General features: G+C 34.6%; 1 protein-coding gene across 3 annotated transcripts in view; it reads left to right on the top strand.

Moving 5' to 3' along the window:
• The window catches only part of ZNF638 (zinc finger protein 638), a 138,808-nt gene that overhangs the window by 95,297 nt on the left and 26,866 nt on the right, over positions 1-16,645 (top strand). For all 3 annotated transcript variants that reach the window (XM_070236254.1, XM_070236255.1, XM_023618928.2), the window contains exons 9-15: positions 3,781-3,839; positions 4,061-4,113; positions 12,193-12,243; positions 14,134-14,205; positions 15,285-15,371; positions 15,889-15,957; positions 16,346-16,386. In XM_070236254.1, coding sequence (XP_070092355.1) covers positions 3,781-3,839; positions 4,061-4,113; positions 12,193-12,243; positions 14,134-14,205; positions 15,285-15,371; positions 15,889-15,957; positions 16,346-16,386 — 432 coding nt within the window. The remainder of the gene's footprint in view (positions 1-3,780; positions 3,840-4,060; positions 4,114-12,192; positions 12,244-14,133; positions 14,206-15,284; positions 15,372-15,888; positions 15,958-16,345; positions 16,387-16,645) is intronic.

The following is a 16,645-nucleotide window of genomic DNA, read 5'->3' as shown; positions in this document are numbered from 1 at the left end:
TGGGTTTTGATTTTTTTTTTTCCACCCTGAGAAGATGAATGAGTTACCCAGAGACTTTTCCCTACATTTGTTTTACCAGAACTGTGACACAGCCATCTCTAGTTGCATTGGAGGTTAAGGGGAAGCAAGAATTGAATGCGTAATTTAAAGAATTTTAAACTTTATCCTGTAGACAGTTAAATGTTATTCAAGGTTTTGAGCAGGGCTGTGACATAATGAAATAGATTGATTAGAAAGATTCATCTGGAAGTGATCTACAGAGTGAATTAGTTGAGCAAATGACTCTAAAGGCAAAGAAAGCTTAGCAGATTGATTAAAAGGGAGAAGAGAAAAGGTCTCTGAAGTCCGGTTAGAAGACTCATCTAGTCAACCAATTATCATTACAGTTATTGTTGTAATAATAGTAATGGTTTGGGGTTAATTAGTAACCTTGAGAATACAAAGGAGAAATTTCTTATACCAGTAACTCTCAAGTAAGACTTCGCTGATCATTACATTTGGAGAACTGGAGAGAAGGTCAGTCTTCCTTAATTCTGAAAAGTTTAATCTGGGAAAATAGGTGAATAGATATATTTAAGGTATTAGTGTATTTTAAATAGATTAAAATAATTCTCTTGGACAACTTTTTGATAAGATTAGTAAGGTGGCAGCATAAATCCAAGAGCCCAACTGTATTTACTATCTTGACTTTTATGGTAATGAATCATTGTCATTACTGTAAAAAAGTATCAGCACTGGAAACTAGAAAACATGCCATCTACCTGTCAAAAATACTAATATTCTTCAACTAAGTATGGTTTGGACGGTGCTGAATTGAAGGAGCCTTAAAAGGCTAACTCATGACTCCTCTGTTGTGATAGAGTGGCCTTCCTAGGATTGACTGGAGGGGACCCCCACCAGGACTCTGGTATGGCTTCTTCAGATAGGAAATACGTGGACAGTCTTTTTGGCCTGTTACCACAGGGCATGACATCAAGTTTTCCTGCCAGAGCAAGCCCAAAATAGTCAGGAAGCCCGAACTAGTAAGAAGGGCACTGCTGTAACTTTCTTGGTCCAGATCTTAATTTTGCCATGAATAGTCAAAACCAAGACAAGACTTTTCTGCCCACATTTGATGTTTTATGTTAGGACTGCCTTTGACTCTTTCTGTGATTCTCAGAACATTCTCACCATTTTGCTGCTTCTTGGACTCGATAAAGAAATGTTATAGAAAAGGTAAAAATATCCCATGTCCTTGTATTTAAACCTGAAGGATTAAAATATGGGTCTGCACAACTCTGACAAACTCAATTACCTTGTTTTTGATTATAAGCCATCATAGACCTCAAACCTCAAAAATGATTTTTAACTTTTTTCAGCTACCCTCTCCATTATCACTACCAATAATCTGATGAAAGAAAGCAATTTTTTTCCCAGAGAAATGGACACGTCCATATTCACAAAGTTTTCCTTAAAGGAGCAGGAGCCCTTGATCTAGAAAAAAGTATGATCAGATTTTCTGACAAACAAAACCCTTGCAACTGTGAAATAGTGCTGCAACTCAGCACTCTGCAAAAACAAAACAAAACATAAAACAAAATCAAGACTTTTAGTTGAGTGTTTTCAGCAAGATTCATAGGGACATTATATCTCAAACCTAGAGCAAGCAGTCAGCAAGGATCCAAGAAGACTGCGTGGAAATGAAAAACAGTGCTGGGAAGCATTGAACAGTGGTTTGTGCATTATGGAAAATCTAATGAATAACAAGAAGATAAAACTGAAGAGATACAACCAGAATTCAGAGGAGAATTTGATTTCATTTTAATTCAGAAACTACTACTTAAACCTCTGTCTTGTGCTATCTGCAGAAGATGCAGTGGTGAACAAGACAGATGTGCTTCCACCTTTCTTGGAGCTTATAGTCCATTAAGTGAAGGTTAAAGTGCCTAAGGTATTGAAAAGGAAAAGCGTGGTGGATGTATCTAGGAGACCTAGTCTGCACATAACTGGAATTCCAGAAGGAGAACACCATTAAATACTGGTGAAGAGTTTAAATTTTGTAGTTATGGAAGGGGACCCTATAGTGATCCAGGCAGAAACAGTGTAAGAGTAAAAAAGAAATAATCTACCCTTAGATAACGTAGCAACACATTCTTAAGGTTGAATGGAAAAAAGGTCAATTCATTATAATTCAGTACATCCATTTCAAGTCAGATCCTGAAATTTGCGCTAGGACAATATTCTCAGACATGCGCGTTCTCAGAAAGTGTTTCATCTATATATATCTCTCTCTCTATATATAGAGTAAAAATATAAACAAATATGTTATATATATAAATATATATATTATAGAGATATATAGAGGTATTACTATCAGAATGAAGAACTTAAGAAATGGAGAAGTTATGATATAAAATGATTGGTGATGAGCAATGAAATCATTTAAACATAGAGTAAAATCTTAATCATATTTTTATAGAACAAAATTGCAAAAGATGTGGCTTAAAACTACAAAACAGTAATTTTGGTCTAAAAATCTGTCATCAAGAATTGGTATGTAGCCCAAGGGGTAAAGGCTAAACTTTTAAACTTACACAGAGGAAATCAGTAGTTTAGCTTTCTTTTAAAATTGAAGATAACTGCTAGCAGAATAAAAGTAGGAGGATGCTTATCTTCTAAATCGTTGGGGCGAGGGAAGTGTTCGGTATAAAATCCCATATAGCACAAAAGGAAATGGCAGGGATACTTAAAAAGAACTGAAAACATAAAATAACATGACAACAGTTGTTATGAAGTTCAGATCTGTTTAATGTATTTTTACTGAATGTTCACTAACTGCCAAGCATGATTTTAGGCACTGGAGATAGAGTAGTGAATAAAACAAAGTCCCTCCTCTCACCAAGTTTAACCTCAAGGGGTAGGGGAAGAAATTAAAAGAAATTAAGTATATATACATATTGGGTCTATTAGCAGCAAGTGCTGTGGAGAAAAATAACAGAAAAGGGAAATAGAAGTGCTCTTGTTAGAGAATGAGGAGCTGTGCAGCTTTCAATAAGGTTATGGAAAGTTTCATCGAAAAGGTGAAATTTGAGCAAACACCTGAACAAGGTGAGGGCGCACACCATTCCCTGGGTTGAGAGCATTCCAGACAGAAGGGACAGCAAGTGCAAAAGGCTTTTGAGATCCATGCCTATGTAGCTTGTTTGAGGAATATGAAGGATGTTTGGGGTTGGAAGTAGGGAAGGATAGGAAGAGGTATGTGGTGGTTTGTGGGGGTAGAGAGTGGAGGGAATGTGTGGCTTAAACTCTTATAGACCATTCTGAGTGTTGGCTTTTTCTCTGAGCGTAATAAAAGATTTTGAGTCTAGGAATGGCAAGATCAATCTGGTTCTATGTCGAGAATAGACTAGGGGTGGGCGAACAGGCAAAGACAAGCGGAGACACCCTCATGAGGCTATTGGAGTAATCAAAGCAAAAGATGGTGGCAGATTGGATCAGGGTGATGGCAGTTAGATATCTGAACTATCATAGTGCTATTTGAAATAATATTTTTGAAAGATAGTGCTAAGAAAATGTAGATGAGTGCTAAAAGGTAGGATATAAAATTAACGCCGTATGATGACAAATTGAAGAAAATCTTTTTATTCTGTCTATAAATAGTAAAAGGTGATAAGCTTTTATACTCTAGGAAGATTTTAGATGGTTTGTCTTGTATTTCTTATGCTTTTGTGATTTTTCTAAATTATGTTTTGTATTTAGGGAAGAAACTAAATTTTTCTTCTTAAATATTTTCCTGCATAGAACAAAGAGGTGAAGAAAAAGACAACAGATTCAAAGAAAACATCTGCATCTACTTTAAAGTAAGTAATTCCATGATTTCATATGTGAGAATGAATGTGTGAATTAAAAATTTTTAATTTTTACAACTATTTTTAATGTATTTTATCACCCTGACTCCAGTTTAAATGGGACATCATTCAAATTGAATGATTTTAAACTCTTTTAGATTTAAGCTTTGCATCTTTAGAAGTTTTAGATCTTAGAATTTCAGTCTTTGCTAAATTTTTTTTCTTTTATATAGAAAAGATACAGATATTTGCAAAACTGTTGAAACTGTGACTTCAGCTTCTGCTAGTAAGTTATTTTTAATATTTCTTCTCAAGATGAGTATATTTTGTCAATTTACTGGAAACTTTTTGCAGGATGATGCTAGGACAACAATATTTTATTGTACTTTAGTACAAGAGACCCACATTGGCCCCTGTATTAAGCTAGGGGTTAATACTTAGTACTGTGTAATTATAGAATCTTTTCTGAAATAAATATAAGGCCTTGGTGAGATAATGTATGTAAAATGCCTATCATAGTTTCATAGTTAATAGCTGTTTAGGTTAATTTTGCAATATCTCTCTCCATTCCCTCTCAAAAAACCCACCAGACAAAACATAAAAAAGGTATGTTACAATACTTGCCTGGTCCCCTTTGATTCTGAAAGTCTGCTGAGAGCCAAAAAGTAAACAAACAAGACTAAAAAGAAATAAACATTGTTACACTCATGTACTAAAAGTTGTTTCTTTGTACTCAGGAAAACACTTCAGGTCTTTATTATGAATCTAGCTAAATGAATTTTGCATACAATTTTAATCAACTGGGTTATCTTTCTTTCTCAGTTCATTTAAGATTGGGAAGGTAGAGAGAAAGAAGTTATGGCCAAAACATACACTCTTGAAAAATAGTAAGAATAAACAGCTTGATGGTGAAGGACAAGGCAGAAAAGCTAAAATGAAGTAGACAGAAAATATATTCAGAAAGTTAAGTTGTGTTTTCTATGTTCTCTTTTGGAAAGGCATGTATATAATGTGTTCCAGATTTCTGTTCAGGATAGATTAAGAGTTTTTGGTACTAAAACTAATATTCACTGGGAAATTGGATTGTATAGAAGATCTCAGTTTTCCATAATGTTTAGCTGAATAATGTACTGAAGTTACAGTGGAGAGGACTATGGGCAGCTTCTAGAAGGCAGTAAATTTTGACTGAAGTTTAAATGTGAGCATATAAACACATAGTATATAGTTAGGGCTGTGACTTAACGAAAGCAACGAAATTGAGGAATCACTGTATAGAAGGCCTTGAGGAGTCGTGCTGGGAAGGTTAAATTTGACCCCTTCAACAGCGTTTCTCAGTGCCATGTGTGAGAGATGATTCCTGGAGGGTGTTTTGGATCAGATAAACTTTGGGATATGTATTACAGCTTTGTTTTTTTCCTTAAAAAAACTTTCACAATGCTGTTCCTATACTGGCACATACGGTAGCCACTCACCACGTGTGGCTACCCAGCGCTTGAAATGTGGCTAGTCCAAATTGAGATGTGTTGTACTTATCAAATACGCATCAGATTTCAAAGACTTACGAGGGAAAAGAAAGCATGTAAAATATCTCATCAGTGACTTTTTAAAATTAGTCACATGTTGAAATTATATTTTGGATATATTGAGCTAAATGTATTATTAAAAATAAATTCCCTTGTAGCTTTTTACTTTTTAAAAAAAAAAACAAAACTTTGACAAAACACATTCGCTTTATGAAAGCCTGCAGGAAAGAAACTTATTTAGCTTTGTTTACCCCCTTCTTTCCAAAGGTTGGCTAAACTGTGCCCCATTTTTTCTTTGTAAGACCTAGTAATAATTAGTACAGACTCTGGGAAATTGCGATAGGGAATAAAGAACCACTAGTTTAGGATGCTCATATGTATTCGATAAATTAGGAGAGACTGAAAAATCTATTGAGAAAACACAGTTGGCATTCACTTTAAGATAATTAGTACCTGATATAAAAAGTTTAATTAAAATGGTATGGGATGGTATAATCTGAATTTTTATTTCATAGACTTTTTTAGTGAATAAAATATAAAAATTAAAATAATTTAAAAATTTTAAGGTTTCATGCTAGAGTTTACCCGAAGAGTGTAGTAATAATTGATTATAATAGCAAAACTTAGATGCAGTGATTTCTTTCAATTTGGGGAAAACCGTGAACTTAGATTTCAACATTGCTGAATTTCAGCTATCATAGGATTTCTATTGGAGATATCCTTTAGTCAGCAAATCACATGGCATTGAAAGTGGGATACATAGGAAACTTTTTGTTTAAGGTCTAAATTTTGGGAATGGTCCTAACATCACAAAAGTAATGAGGGAGAAGTACTTCAAGCTAAGTACTTCCTCCCTTCCAATATAATTGAAGAAAGGAAAAAGAAAGAGAGGAGTCTGTAAATAAGACTGAGAAAGTGTCAGGTGAGAAAGATGAGGGTGACGATGCCTTTTGAATTCAGTGATGTCAGATTAAAGAGTGATAGGAAGTTAATTAGGATAGTTTTAAAGATAACTTTGGTTATAAGCACAAATCAAAAAGGACGAAGAAAAGTACAGGGAGGAAGCAAAAACTTAATTTTATCAGAAAGGAAAACTTAAGAACTCTTACCCAGTACTAATTAAAAAGAAATAAAAATATTTAGTGAGCACCTACTATATGCCCATAATTGGAGACACTCTTTAAACTGTTGGGGCACATCAGTGAACCAACTAGGCAAGAGCTCTATTTCCAAGTAGCTTACATTTTAACTTGAGGTAACAGATAATAAACATTAAATAATATGTTTTGTAGAAAGTGAGAAGTGTTATAACAGGATAAAGGTGATCTAGGTTAGTTTGATTTAGAGGTAGAATTTAGTGTGTAGAGTAAGGTAATGATTTGTTAAGTAGAAGGGTCTACTAAGGGGCATAATCTGTGCCAGAAGACAGAAAACAAGAGAAAGCAATCTGCCATGGGTTACACTATTTATTTATACTAGGCAATTTATGTTATCCAACTTAATCTTTCAAACCACGCTGTGACTATAGTTAATTCTGTTTTCATTTTATAGATGAGGAAACAGATTCAGAGAGGTTAAATGACCTACTCAGGGTCACATGAAAGAGAGAGGATTCAAACCCAAGACTGTAATTCCAAAGCTTTCCCTTAAACTACGGTCTCTGAGACTGAAACTTGTTCTTCATCTCCTTTGATTAAGCTCTTCTTTTATCTTCCCCTAATGGTTTCCTTAAAAGTCTGTTCCTCTTCTGTTTCATACTTTTCTTCCTGGTTGATTTCTTTCCTTCCCACATCTTTAAGGACCAGTGACATCTCCCATACGTACGTAAACCTCCTACCCATCAAGTTTACTCCTCTCATTTTTTAATATCATCTAACAGTCACCACTAGGCATCCAATGTAGAAATCCATTAGTAATCCTTTACCCTGTCTTGTCTTCTCTTCTGTCACACCCAGTTGAAATTTAAATAACATCCTTCCTCTTTTCACCTAATCAGTGGCTGATTCAAGTTAGTTCTCTCTTGAATCTACCTCAACTATCTCTTTCTCCTTTGCTCCATCATATCTGTAACTGTTTTATTTCAGACTTACATTTGAACTTTTGAAGCTAGCCTCCTGACTGATTGTTTTTTCTTCTACTCTCTGCTCTGTTATTCACACCCTGAGGTCTTTTTAAAGCAGATCTGATCATTCCATTCTTAGTAACCCACAAGAGAAAGCCCAGATTGTTCAGCATTGCATAAATGATCCTTTACTCTTTGGTTCCAGGTTACGTTTTCAATCTCTTGTTACTCAACTGTATATTATGTTCCAGCCACTCAGAACAGTTTATTTTCCAGCTATACTATACTATTTCATTTCTCAGTTCTTTATTTATGCTATCTATTTGTGTGGAATCATTGCCTGAATTCAGTTAATTTTACTTGGTAAGCACTTGCTAAGGACCTACTTAGTAGATGCCAGGCCTCGTGCAAGGTACTGAAGATAAAAAATCGACTAAGATGTCCTTTTTGGAGGTGTAGGTGGGGCAAATTGTAGTTTATCCTTTAAGGCCCATATCAGATGAAACTTCTTTGTGATACCTTCCCTGACTCTCCTAGGCAGTTAGAAGCTCCCAACTCCCTGTGGTAATACTGTGTACATTGTAAGTCTCTCTCTTTCACTTGGCTAGGTGAGGGAATATTTGTAGTTTTATTTTTCCATCCCTTAATATCTCATGTAGTGTAAGAGTTAATGAATAAACATTTGCAGGAGGAAGAGTACAGGCATACTCCAACCAAGTTTGTATTAATGTTATAACTGAACCCATGGAAAAATTCGTAGTGAATTTTCTGGTTTGTCATCCTTGATTTAATGGTTTTTTTCTTTAAGATTTTATTGGGTTCCTGTTCTTTTTTTTTTTTTGTAAATGTATCTTTTTCTTTTTACCTTTTCACTTCCCAGATGAAAACAACTCTTTGTTTTAAGTCAGTTATTTCCCCAATAAAAGCACTCTGCCCAAGTAGTTTCCACATGTGAGTTCCTTTAAACCTTTAAGGAAGTGATAACTGTAGTTCTATTTCAACTATTCCATAACGTTCGGAGGAAAGGAAAACTTTCTTTAAAAAGGGGGGTGGAAAGAGGGGAATCAAGAAGGAAAAAACAGGCTCATACTGACATTAAATACTGAAAAAGATATCAGAATGGCTAAGAGAAGAAAATAGTAAAATGCTGTTGAGGATGTGGAGAAACTCCTGCATTGCTGGTGGGAATGTAAAATGGTATACCCATTCTCGAAAAGAGTATTGCGGTTTTTTAACTAAATGGACATGTGCTTAGCATAGGACCCAGCAACTACACTCTTGGGCATTTATTCCAAATGAATTATGTTCGCCCACAACCTGTTTGCACAAAAACCTACCCATGAATATTTATAGCCTCTTTATTCATAATAGCCAAAATGTCCTTCAGTGGGTGAATGGTTAAACAAACTATGATGGGGTCTGTAGCATGGAATACAATTCATCCATTAAATGGAATGAATTATTAATACATAGAGCAACTTCGATGGATTGCAGAGGAGTTAGGCTGAGTGAAAAAAATCAATCTCAAAAAATTATCTATTGCAAGCTTTCCTTTATATAACATTCTTGAAATGATGAAATTCTAGAGATAGAGAACAGATTAGTGGTTGGCAGAGGTTTAGAGGGAGGAAGTAAGGTGGCTGTTGGCTGTAAATGGGTAGCAGGTGGGCTGGCCCCATGACATAGTGATTAGTTCAGCACACTCCACTTTGGCAGACCAGGTTCGCAGGTTCAGATCCCAGGCATGGACCTATATCACTCATCAGCCATGCTGTGGCAGCAACCCACATACAAAATAGAGAAAGATTGGTACAGATGTTAGAGCAGATCTTCCTCAGGCAAAAAAAAGAGTAGTAGGAAAGATGCTTGTGATAGGACTGTTCTGTGTTTTGACTGGTGGTCACAGTAATCTACATTTATGTGATTAGATTTCATAGAACTAAATACACAGTAATGAGTGTGTGTAACCTGGGAAAATTTAAATGTTGGTAGATTATATCAGTGTCAATTTCCTGTTTATGATATAGTATGTAATTACAAAAAAATGTTACCATTGGGGAAGCTGGGTGAAGTATATATGAGATCTCTCCCTATTATTTCGTACAACTCCATGTGAATTTACAATTATCTCAAAATTGAGTTAAATGCTTTAATATGCTAATAAAGCTATCATTATAATTAAAACTACAGAATAGTTTCACTTATGAGTCTTGATATTCAAAATTTTTAAGTAAAATTTTAGCATATGGTGTCTGAGAACACGTTAAATGAATTATGTAGCATACCCAAGAGGGGATCATATCAGGAGTATAAAGATGGTTCAAAATTATGAAATCTGTTAATTCAGTTCACCATATTAAATAGAGAAAGATAAATGCTGAAGGATATTTAATAAAGTTCAACATCCATTCCTAGCATTCAAAAAAAAATAAACTTCTTAAAGTAAATGACTGCTTCCTTAATATGATAGTGTGTTTCTGTATGCATAACTTTTATTTATATACATACAAACATACACAATATATCAAGTCAAAAGTCAGCATATGCTTGGGGCCAGCCCAGTGGCACGGTGGTTAAGGTCACACACTCTACATTGGCAGCCCAGGGTTTGCAGGTTTGGATCCCGGTTATAGACCTACACACTGCTCATCAAGCCATGCTGTGGCACCTTCCCACATACAAAATAGAAGATTGGCATGGATGTTAGCTCAGCAACAATCTTCCTCATTAAAAAAAAAAAGTCAGCATGTGTTTAATAGTGAAACAGAGGAGTCATTCCTATTAAGATTGAGAACAAAACAAAGGATATTCGTCATCACTTCTGAGTTAACATGAATATTGTGCTAAAATTAGCCAGGGCACTACAAGTCAAGAGGCGTAAAATTTGACAAATCCGATACAACATTATTATTGGCAGATATGTATGTGTCATGAAAAACCCAAGTATGTGTGAAAAACCCAAGAGAATGGATTGAAATGCTATTAAATATAATTAGCCATCTTACTTAATGCTCTTAAATTAGTATAAGACTTCAATTGCTTTATTATATAAAAAGTAACCACTTATATGTAATCTAATAAAATTTCCCATTTACAATAATAAAAAAGGTAAAAGCTATGAAAAGAAAACTTTAAATACTAAGAGGCATAAAATAGGGCTTAACCGAGTAAACAGTTCATCCTTGGGTAGAAAGCTTCACTGCTGTAATATGCCTTATAAAACGTAAATATTATGAACCTAGTAAAAATACCAATGGGATTCTTTTTTCCCTGCTTTTTCTCCCCAAATCCCCCCAGTACATAGTTGTATATTCTAGTTGTGGGTCCTTGTAGTTGTGGCATGTGGGACGCCACCTCAGCGTGGCCTAACGAGTGATGCCATGTCCACACCCAAACCGCTGAAACCCTGGGCTGCCGCAGCAGAGCACGCGAACTTAATCACTCGGCCATTGGGCCAGCCCCACCAAGAAGACTTTTTAAACCATATAAGCTGATTATAAAGTTTATATACAAAAAATTAGCATAGAATAAACATGAAAATTCTGCAAAGAAAGAGTAATTAGGATAGACTAGGACTAACAGATGTTAAAATATATTCCAAAGGTAAAAATTCATAAAAGTTTCATATAGTTGCATAAATAGAGAAAAGATCAATAGGCCAGAAGAGATTCCAGAGATATTCCCCAAAACATATGGAACATCATAAATCATTATGGTAATTCAGATTAGCAGGGAAAAGATCAATTATTCATTAAATTGATTAACCAGTTTGTAAAAGTAAAGCGGTTGTAGTATCAAAATAAATTACAGATGGATCTGCAGCCGGCCTGGTGGCACTGTGGTTAAATGCACACATTCCACTTCGGGGGTTTGCCGGTTCAGATCCTGGGTGCAGACATGGCACCGCTTGGCAAGCCATGCTATGGTAGGGGTCCCACATATAAGGTGGAGGAAGATGGGCACAGATGTTAGCTCAGGGCCAGTCTTCCTCAGCAAAAGGAGGAGGATTAGCAGCCGATGTTAGCTCAGGGCTAATCTTCCTAAAAAAAAAAAAAAAATTACAGATAGATCAAAGATTTAAAGTGATTTAAAGTGGTAATTAAAAGTATTGAAAGAAAATATTAAAGATTTGTTGTTTCTAATTTCAAAGTGGGGAAGTCTTTCCCTATCAGGAAGACATTTGACTACGTAAGAAGTATTTTTGCGTAGTATTTTGCGTAACTTCTTTAAGAATTATTACCTGTGTGATATAGACTGATTTTCCTAATATATAAAGAGCTCTAATAAATAACAAGAAACACCTCAGCAACGCAAAAGATAAATTGTCAAATGCTAAGAATAGGCAGTCACAGAGAAGGAAATAGAGATGAATTAAACATATGAAAATTGATAGAACTTTACTCTTAAGTAAAGAAACAAAAAAGTCATACTAGTTTCCATCTCAGATTGGAGTGATTTAATAACATCTCTTACATACTGTATTTGTGTGACACTGGGGAAGCCCCACTCTCATGTACTATTGATGAGAATATTAATTATTACAACTTTTCTGGAGGACAATTTAATGTTAATTGTTAAAATTTAAATATATGCCTTTTGTCTCAACAAGTCCATGTTGAAGAATTTACCTATGGTTAATAGTTCTATGGGCATACAAAGATGAATATAGAAATGTTTCTTACAGTGTTTTTCAAAATCCTTGCAGGTTAGCTCTTTCCTAAATCTAAATGACGGACGTTATTTGTAATGTTTTTTTGATATATTTTTCTTGTTATTTTAGCCAAAACTGGACAAGCCAAGACATCTACAGCCAAAGTGAATAAATCTTCAGGTATGTTTTTTATTAGAATTCTAGACATATTAGTTACCTTTAAATTATTTAAGAAGTATATAGCAGTAGTCTTGGATTTCATGTGATATAGTACTTGCCGAGTATATACTAATCTTTGAAATTTACAGTCACTAGAAATTTTGAGAAAGATTTAGTAGATCATGTTCTTGTAATTTAAGATTATTTTCAGATAATTTAACTGGGAAACTATTTCTCATGATAAGTATCAGAGATATTTCCCTCTTTCTGTTTTATTAAGGTCTTCTCTCTATATGCTTTCTTTTATAAAATAGTCCAGATAACAGACTTACAGCAAATTATGTTCCCTTTGTAGTTTTTGTGGACTATAGTGAGTTTTAAAGTAATTATTAATTTTTTTTGTCTTTTCCCTAACCTTATCCTCCTTTTTACTTTCCCGCCTGTTTCTGCTAAGTGCTGGTTAATTCAGGGTCATCTTTCTAAGTGGATAGAGATCGGTGTCTCTATAATGGTAGAAAGGAAAGGAAGCAACCTTGAACTAGCAAATACCATTGTTGGTGGCAGATCTAAAATTTTCGTATAGTAGTTTCTTAGAAGCAGTAATCTGGAGGGGTCAGGAGTGGCTAGAAAACTTGTTTGGTATATGCATTTATTTAGCATTTTGATATTACTTTTATAGTAAGTTTATGAGATTCACTGGTGGAGATTTAGGGGAGTGGGTACTAAAGCCACTAGCCACCCCTTAACTGTTGGAAATTAATTCTAGATATTTTTTTCTTAAGTTTTGGTACCAAGCTAGAAGTAGTAAAGTAGATTGACTTGTGGTAATAACATAGGGATAGTGAAAGAAATACCTTAAGGGCCCACTGGGGCTCGGATTACTGCAGTGTGACAAAACTTGGAATTGACTAAGAAATAAGTGGTTAAGTGACAGTCTACATAAGAATCGGTATTGCTCCTTTTTCAGTGAAGACTAGGGTCCGTCTTTGGATATAAAGGGTGGATTTGTAAACTATTTTGACTGATTTTTGTAGTTATCAATAATTCTTTTTATTTGTATGATAACTTTTCAAAAGCATGATCATATTTTCATAAGTGTCTGGTTAGGTAATTATAGCAATCATCGCCCTTGTTTATAATTGGGGAAATGTGCGCAGAAATAAGTTAATACCCCAAGACTTGACAATTTAATTTGGAATTCAACTTGGATCTACTGACTTCTGATCCTGGACTTTTTCCTCATACTACCTTGCTAGTTGTTATGAATCCTAATTTTCAGAGTTAAATCTCCTGTTGCTCTCTGAATAGAGAGAGTTTTGGCTCTCTGGTGATCTTTTCAGTGACACTTTGATGATGATACATATCATCTTGAAAAATAAGCAACAGTAAATAATAGATGTGTGTGTACAAAAAAGAGTCACAGCAGTTTAAATAGTTCACATAGGGCCCACTAGGGATGGGTCAGAGCAATATTTATGTGGCCTGACCATGATGTAGGTGTTCTTACACGTTTTTCAATCAACTGGGAGCCAGGGGAGCGTGGGCTGGGAGGCCCTTAAGTATAACTGCTTTTGGAATCATCAGAAGCATCATGAGATTGTTTTTATATTCTCACAGTTAGTGATTTTGCTTCTATGTTGATCCACACATTAAGAGATTTATTAAACTTGCCTGAATGCTATTTTTAAGTACCCTAGTGGTGAGGTGAATTCTTATTTCAGTGATGTTTTCCTTCCTGAAGAAATTATCATGATTGGTAGATTTAGAAAATGACCTGTGCACCCAAAGATGATAGCATTTTATGTTTTGAATAAAATATAGTCCGTCACTCTTATGTTCTTTGTGAGATTATTTAGGGATTGTTGATACTAGATAAATAAACCAGTTTTGACTACGGCTTTTGTGATTTAGGGAAATCAGCGGGTTCTGTAAAATCTGTGGTAACAGTAGCTGCTAAAGGTAATAAAGCTTCAATCAAGACAGGTAAGACTATTGGGAAGGAGAGGTTTTATTAAGCTTATTCTTAATTCTGCCTTAAAGAATATAATAAATATTATGTCAAAAGCAAGTTTTGAATTCATGTAACTTGTATTATCTAAAAACATCTTGAAAAGTTTAGTAGATACTTTTTTTTTTTTTTGAGGAAAATGAGTTCTGAGCTAACATCTGCTGCCAGTCCTCCTCTTTTTGCTGAGGAAGATTGGCCCTGAGCTAACATCTGTGCCTATGTTCCTCAATTTTGGGGGTCACCTGCCACAGCATGGCTTGATAAGCGGTGTGCGTAGGTCTGCGCCAGGGATCCAGACTGGTGAACTCTGGGCCACTGAAGCAGAGTGCACAAACTTAACTGCTATGCCACCGGGCCAGCCCCAGTAGATACTTCTTTGATGTTTAAAACCTGACAGTAGGAAACTTTTAATTTTTGATACTTTGACAGTATCTGCTATTGAAGATAAATTTTTGTGTAGGAAACATTTTTGACAGCTTATATAATCACGGGCTGCTCTGCCACTTCCCCCGTATAAATTGTTTAATCTTTGTTTTCCTCATTTTTTTAGAGCTGTCACTTCATATTACCTTCCCCAGCTTGCACAATTCCTCTGATATTTGTTACTTTAAAGAAGACTTTTTCTTGCCATGTTATAAGAATGTATTTCCTCCATAAAGAAATGGAACACTATTTTAAATAAATAAAACATGTTAAAACTAACATGCTTTGTTAATTATTTACAAATTAAGTATAAACTAATATATTTTTCCAATAAACTAATGTAATTTTAAAGAACCCTTGTAAAATTATAAAATATGAATTTTTTGTATGCTTATGGTGTGCCTCTGCCACGTTAGAGTTAAACTTATTGCTCATTAATGGCCATTAACAAAAATTGTATGTGCTTTTAATCTTATTAGTAAACAGATACTGAAAATAAATGGAAATAATAAATATATGGAAAAGAACTGCTTTTACAGTAAAGTCAAACTACTTATTTGCTAATTTATTAGTGTGAAACATGCTAAATGATCAGACTCTTAGAATAATGGTTCAATTCTACTTTTAAAAGCAAAATCTAGTGGAAAGAAGTCTCTAGAAGTCAAAAAGGCTGGCATTGTCAAAAACAAAGACACCAGTAAACCTGTGATTGTATCAGGTAAGCTTGAAATGCTGTCATTCAATGCTTTCTTTTAGTTAGATCATCTTGGTATACATTTGAAGTATATTTTGAAATCATTGCTTAAAATTTTTTTTTTTTTAAAGATTTTATTTTTTTCCTTTTTCTCCCCAAAGTCCCCCGGTACATAGTTGTATATTCTTCGTTGTGGGTCTTTCTAGTTGTGGCATGTGGGACGCTGCCTCAGCGTGGTTTAATGAGCAGTGCCATGTCCGCGCCCAGGATTCCAACCAACGAAACACTGGGCCGGCTGCAGTGGAGCGTGCGAACTTAACCACTCGGCCACGGGGCCAGCCCCAAAATCATAGCTTAAAAATTTTAAAGGGATTGTTTTGTTTTTCTAAGAGAAATTTGTATTACCTTTGACTTAAATCGGGTCAGCCTGAAGAGACTTGAAGTGGCAAAATATAAACTAATTTAAGTTCCTGTTTAGATTCATTAGTTTAAATATATTAGCGTGTTTTTCTAGACTATTAAAGCAGACTATTTCATGCAGAAAACTCTGAAATAAAGACCAGTGTGGAAGTCAAAACCACTGAAAATAGTGCTAAAGAAACTATTCCAGGTGGGTCAATAGAAATTTTATTTTCTTCTCTTATGTTTAAAGATAGAAAATTAAATTTTAAGAAAATAAGGCATTTAATTTTGTGTCCCATATGTATATATTTTTTTTAACACCAGGGTCATACCTAAGTGAAGTTAAGAATATTACAGTTCAGATCTTCACTGTGTCTCTTGATTAATCTTAAATTTTGCTCTCAGAAGGACTGAAACTAAACATATTATTTAAAAGCCAGTGTTACTTCTGTAGCTGTTTCCTACTTAAATTCTCTAGTCTTTTGTCAATTGTATACATTTTTATGTAGCTACTATTTAATCCATTGTGGAATAAAGTGGGATCTTGATAAATGAAATAGACCTGTATGAATTCTTATTTTATTTTGTGTCTAAAGAAGCTGCTTTGGAGGCCACAGAAGATGAATCAGTTAACAAGGTCAGCTTTTATTTTTTACTTATTTTGTAAAAGCCTAAGAAATTTTAACACAACATATTTTTTTTGCTAAAAACTTAGGTAAAAAATGTACAGGATTTGGTATGGTGAAAAATTCCAGTCATTTGTGACTTTTTAAATATGGTTTGAGTTAAAAAATCTTGAGTTACAAAGTAAGTCAAAAAAGTTTAGGTGCAGATTATCATTAAATGTGCATGTTTTTGAGATTTACTTTTCACCAAGAACAAAATGTTAGGCCAAA

The sequence above is a fragment of the Equus caballus genome, chromosome 15, assembly GCF_041296265.1.
Source record: "Equus caballus isolate H_3958 breed thoroughbred chromosome 15, TB-T2T, whole genome shotgun sequence".
In the NCBI taxonomy this organism is placed as follows: Eukaryota; Metazoa; Chordata; class Mammalia; order Perissodactyla; family Equidae; genus Equus; species Equus caballus.
Note: the sequence above shows the minus strand (reverse complement) of the source record. Positions and strands in the feature narration are given on the sequence as shown.